The sequence below is a fragment of the Grammomys surdaster genome, unplaced genomic scaffold (genome assembly GCF_004785775.1).
Source record: "Grammomys surdaster isolate TR1022 unplaced genomic scaffold, NIH_TR_1.0 125243, whole genome shotgun sequence".
Classification (NCBI taxonomy): domain Eukaryota; kingdom Metazoa; phylum Chordata; class Mammalia; order Rodentia; family Muridae; genus Grammomys; species Grammomys surdaster.
The window spans coordinates 268960-274123 of record NW_021620131.1 but is presented as its reverse complement, the minus strand read 5'-3'; the positions used below and the strand labels follow the sequence as shown (position 1 = coordinate 274123).

Below are 5164 nucleotides of genomic sequence, written 5' to 3'. Positions count from 1 at the left end.
CCATACCTGCATGGCTCTTCATCCTCTTACATCTCTGCCTTTTCTCTCATCATGTTCCTCCTTCTTTCTCCCCTTCCTCTCCTTACTCCTCCTCTTCCTCTCCTTACTCCTCCCATCTTAGCTATTCCCAACTTGGGGGGAAAATTTCCCACTATAGGGACTCCTTTCACGAAATTCAACTTTTCTGCCTGTTGTCTGGCCATATTAACAAGCAGGAATCTCTGTGCAGATTGCACTCATCCTCACACTTGTACATTCATTCATTCAAAAGGAGGATCATGTGCATTCTGCTTCTAGCTTGTGCTGTTCTCTAGCTGTCATAGACCACATTTGTAGTGGACACCAGATTTCTTGGTAGATAAATCAATGAGAAGACTGTTCTAGAATTTTGTTCCTGTGGGATGCTCAGTTCATGCTCTGTATCTTAATAGTTTGAATCTTCTAAGGATGGATTCTTTGTCTTATTCTTAAACATTTTTATCTGTTCTCCCAGGAAAGATGACTAGATTATTTTTTAATGGGATACACATATCACTTATGATAGATACAAGTACTTTTGAATCTACTTCATTTGAAACTTTAAATGCATTCGTGTTCCTTCTTAGGCCATGTTCATGATTCTGTGTCTCTTTGCTTCATTAATTTCTCTCTTTCACTGTGGACCTGAATAAGGGAAATTAGCAGCAACCAGGTTGCATCTAACTGCTGTCCTGCATTTAAATTTGCTCTGCCAAAAGAGAGTCAATTTTCATAGAGAAACCAATCTCAAACCGATCAGGAAACTTCCTACCTCCTAGTTAGCTTCCATACTGCCAGAAGGTACTATGTAGGCTCTTGAAAGTAAAAAACATCAGTGATCTTATTCAGTGTTGGATCCTGCATGCTACAGATCCAACCTGTCAGATACAAAGTGCCTATTGGTATAATAATGGTGTGACTCTTATGTAATAACTAACTGCTTTAGGACACAAGATGTTCTAAAACAATGTTTCTTAACTAGTATGGTAGACTCTTTTGGGGTTGAATGACACTTTCATAGGGGTCACATATCATATATCCTGCATATTAGATATTTACACTATGATTCATAACACAGCAACATTACAGTTATAAAGTAGCACCAAAAATAATTTTATGGTTGTGAGTCATCCCAACATTAGAAAATGCATTAAAAATTCACAGTATTAGGAAGTTTGAGAACCACTGTTATAAGAGAAACTGAAAACAACCTAAACTGCAGGGAATCTACAAATCTCTGGAACCAAACAACACAAAGTCCTCAAGAAGTCCCTCAAACTGATCAGATTCACTAGACCTCTCTATCCCCAAATATATTTAAGCAAAAAGAACTTCTGAAAGGCATTCCCAGACCAGAAGAGCAGTCTAAAACAAACACTCTCCCACCTATCAAAATGCCTACTAGTTATGAGATATGCTCTAGGTTTCCATCTTTTTAAGATGTTGAGATGGGAATTGAGTAATGTATCTGTCTTTGAGTTATTTCTTCCACAATAAAGCCACTGGTTCACCAAGTAGAAATTTTGTGATATCATTGCTTTGATCTGCCATTGACTCTCTATCTGGGGTGACTAGACAATTACATCATCCCATGAATAGTGTTACAAAGCATATCCTACATTCAATATTATCTATAGGAAATTGTTGTGGATATAGTCATAGAATATAGGAAGAATAATTCAACAAATAAGTTTTTATAGTCTTGTATGTGCATGTTTCTTATCATGGTCCTTTCTTTAGAATGACATGTATTGAATATTGACTTACGTGAGCACCAAAACATTTTCAACCTACTTTCATATTACCTTTGTATATGATAATCTGTTGTGATTTACAGCTATTGGGAAACTGATTTCAATCTCTGAGCTTTGGTTTCTCACTCTATATACCTAGACAGTAAAATAACTATAATAAGCAGTTAACATAAGTAAACTGAAAAATGTACCTGTTAAGATTTCCTGGGATAACAATCCTACTATTTTTACAGACTGTTTCCAAGATTTCCAATTGTTCTTTGGTGGGAGGAAAATTCTCTGCCAATAGTTTCTTTTTATATTTCTACTCGGAATCATTATTCTTCATGTGCCTTAGGCATGTTCTTGGAACAAGAACTCATGAGCAAATTGTTTTGTTTTTCATGCCATCTGAGGCAAAACATCTGAAGCAGGAACAAGTCAAACTACACACTATGCATGATTAACTCAGAAGACATTACTTCATTTGCCTTGAATAGATGCATAGATGAATGTTCTGTCGAACTTTATAAAGAAATTCATAAGTTTTTTTGAATGAATCTTTGAGAAAAACTTTTTTCAATGTACAAAATATGATGGTAGAAATTTTACATGATCTGGTAATAGCAACAAGCAAAACAAAACTATCACCACCACCACTTCTACAACAACGAATTGGAAGAAGAAAGCCAGCAAGCTAACTAAGAAGTGACTATACTTTACAATAAAAACATACTCCTGACTCTAACCAGTGTTCAGAAACCACAAGAGGCATGCACGTAAAATGAGAAGAGTTGATGAGTGGTTTTGGGTAATCTCTGGGATTAGTGATAATGCTGATTATGTTGTTAAATATCCCAAGGCTATGGATTCACTGGAGGTTCAATAAGAGTGTGTATGTGGTCTTTATAAGTAGTCCAAAGTAGAATATGCCACACTTCTTCAGCTACAGATGATGCACAGTATGTGGATGACTATGGAAATGAAAAAAAAGACACTACAAAAATGTATAAAGAAAATACGTTCACAAACATCACCACAGTTTTATTTTTTCAAAAAGGTTTATTTTTATATTATATTTATTGTTGTTTTGCCTACTGTCTGTGCACCAGGACACTGGGACTGAGAAAGCAATAGTGAGCAATGTCAAGACTATTCCATTAATAATAATATAGTGTAAGATGAATATGTACAGAAAATGTGAATTGTGCAAAAAAAGACAATAAAGGAAATGTATGAGAAATTTTAACTTCTGAATGATTTGATGAATTGATTTAACTTCTGGATGAATTGATTCATTTATGGTGGATTTTTATTTTGGCAAACTTTGTTATGAAATGTGGGAATTCTCTTTCTAAGATGCTCAAATTGTTCCAGAGATCTGGAATGTTTACATGTGTAAACATCGGCAAATGGAGCTTTGTGGAAATATTTAATAAATTTTGCAATGCAGGCTTTCACATAAACATCCGATTAAACTTAGCATCAATCACTTTACTATATTTTTTATTTAAAAAATCCATGACAATTTCCTGCAGAAAACAACAATGAAAAAGTCAAAATGTGAGTTAATATGAAAAAACTCTTAACTGTCAATTAAAGAGGAAACTCAGTTTTCAGTACTTAGGATACAGAGTTCATCATTCTACTGGCAATATTGACTGTTCCACCTTCCGCCCTAGCAAATAAATATTGCAGATTGGCACCACAGATACACAACTGGACTCAGAATGGGAGTTCAGGTCTTTACCTGTTAGTTAAAGTCGGAGAATAGATTTGTTGAAAGAAAAGAGCAATGGACCTGATTCCAAACTTTTCCATGGAAACATGGGCACTGCTGTCTACTATCCTGGTGCTGCTCTACCTGTGAGTAATACGTTGGACTCCTCTTCATTGTATCCCAGTAGCGAGATAATTCTTAGGCCCTTGTTCCCTGTTGGAAAACAGAAGGTATTATCCAATGGAAATTAACAGTGCCAAAGATGATTTTAAAAATCTGGTGTAAACCAAATCATTTATCTCACTGAGCTTTTCAGCCATACTGTCTCAACTCTTGTTTAGGAGCCAGTGTTTTGAGACTAAAGTCCAGGCTTAAAATGGTTATTCAGTTACTTCTCTTGATTTGTTTCCTGTTATTAGTCTATAATTTGTTTGTAACATTAGGATAACAAGGTTTGTAGGATCTAGAACTCATAATTACTACACTTAAGATGATAAAGATTATTCTGCCTCCAGACTATTTGTCCAGAGAGAGTTATCATTAGAGACTGTTGGGTTACCAAGTCCGTTAACTAAGTGCCTGTAGCTGATTAACTCAGTACAAGAAGCCTTAGAAGAAACAGGACAGAGATATGATGCTTTATGTAGTTTGTTGCCTTGTGATGTCATTTGGGTAACTCATGGTGCTGTTCAACTATTCTTATGAATATGGAAGAAAACATCCTGTGACTTTAGTATGTTATCAGTGATACCTTGGAGAGACAAAAGTTTATGGCATTACGACAGTAATTTGTTTTAAATATTACTCCCAGGAGCATGAATGGCTCAAAGGCAACATCAAAACACTGCACCTGAACAAATGGTGATTTGCAAATACTGTATCTTTTTAAAAAATAGTTTTTGTGCATGTTACTGCTTTGCCTACATGTCTGACAATCTTAAGGTCATAATAAAGCATTGGATTCCCAGGAACTTAAATTATATGCTGTTGTGAGTTGGCATGTGGGTGTGAATAACTGAACCTTGTACCTTTGTAAGAGCACCAGATGTTCTTAACTGCTTAGCCTTCTCTCCACCCCAAAAGCCGAATGTTGGAAGCTCTGAACAGTTTGCAGGCTGTGAGACAGGATATCTCAGAGAGTTTTATTAGGAAGCTCAACTGGTTAGCTATCCTCTTCTGCTGAGCAAACTCACTGTTCACTGCTTCTACAACATTCACAAGAGATCTTATGGATCTTGCATTTCAGATTACCATACTCGTTATCTGTGCTTACTTCTTAAGTTTGTGAGCCCTTCAGTAATATTCAAATTCAAGCTTATACAGTTGTATTACATATTAACTCTAGGAATAGAAACATCAAATATTAATCTAAAAGTCTATACTAAGTTGGAATGTGGAGGGTATTATTATTCTAAGTGTTTATGTTAAATTCTGCTCACCTGTTTTCTCACTGGATAAATTCTAGTAATTGTCAATATTTGCATCCAAGAATATATATTCACATAAACATATTTACACATATATAGATACTAATATATACTAGATCAATAATTTTCATAAGTTAGCACCTCTATGTACATATATCTATACCTATATATGCGCGTATGAATGTGTGTATTCATGTATGTGCATGTGTGAGTTCACATTATATATATATATATATATATATATATATATATATATATATATATAT

At 34.9% G+C, this 5164-nt stretch overlaps 1 protein-coding gene across 2 annotated transcripts in view; it reads left to right on the top strand.

Annotated features, from left to right (window-relative positions):
* Positions 1 to 3470: 3470 nt before the first annotated feature.
* The window catches only part of LOC114637281 (cytochrome P450 3A25-like), a 123701-nt gene continuing 122007 nt past the window's right edge, over positions 3471 to 5164 (top strand). The window contains exon 1 of one of the 2 annotated variants that reach the window (XM_028785502.1): positions 3471 to 3617. In XM_028785502.1, coding sequence (XP_028641335.1) covers positions 3579 to 3617 — 39 coding nt within the window. In that variant the 5' untranslated portion in view covers positions 3471 to 3578. The remainder of the gene's footprint in view (positions 3618 to 5164) is intronic. The other variant, XM_028785503.1, reaches the window with a different exon arrangement.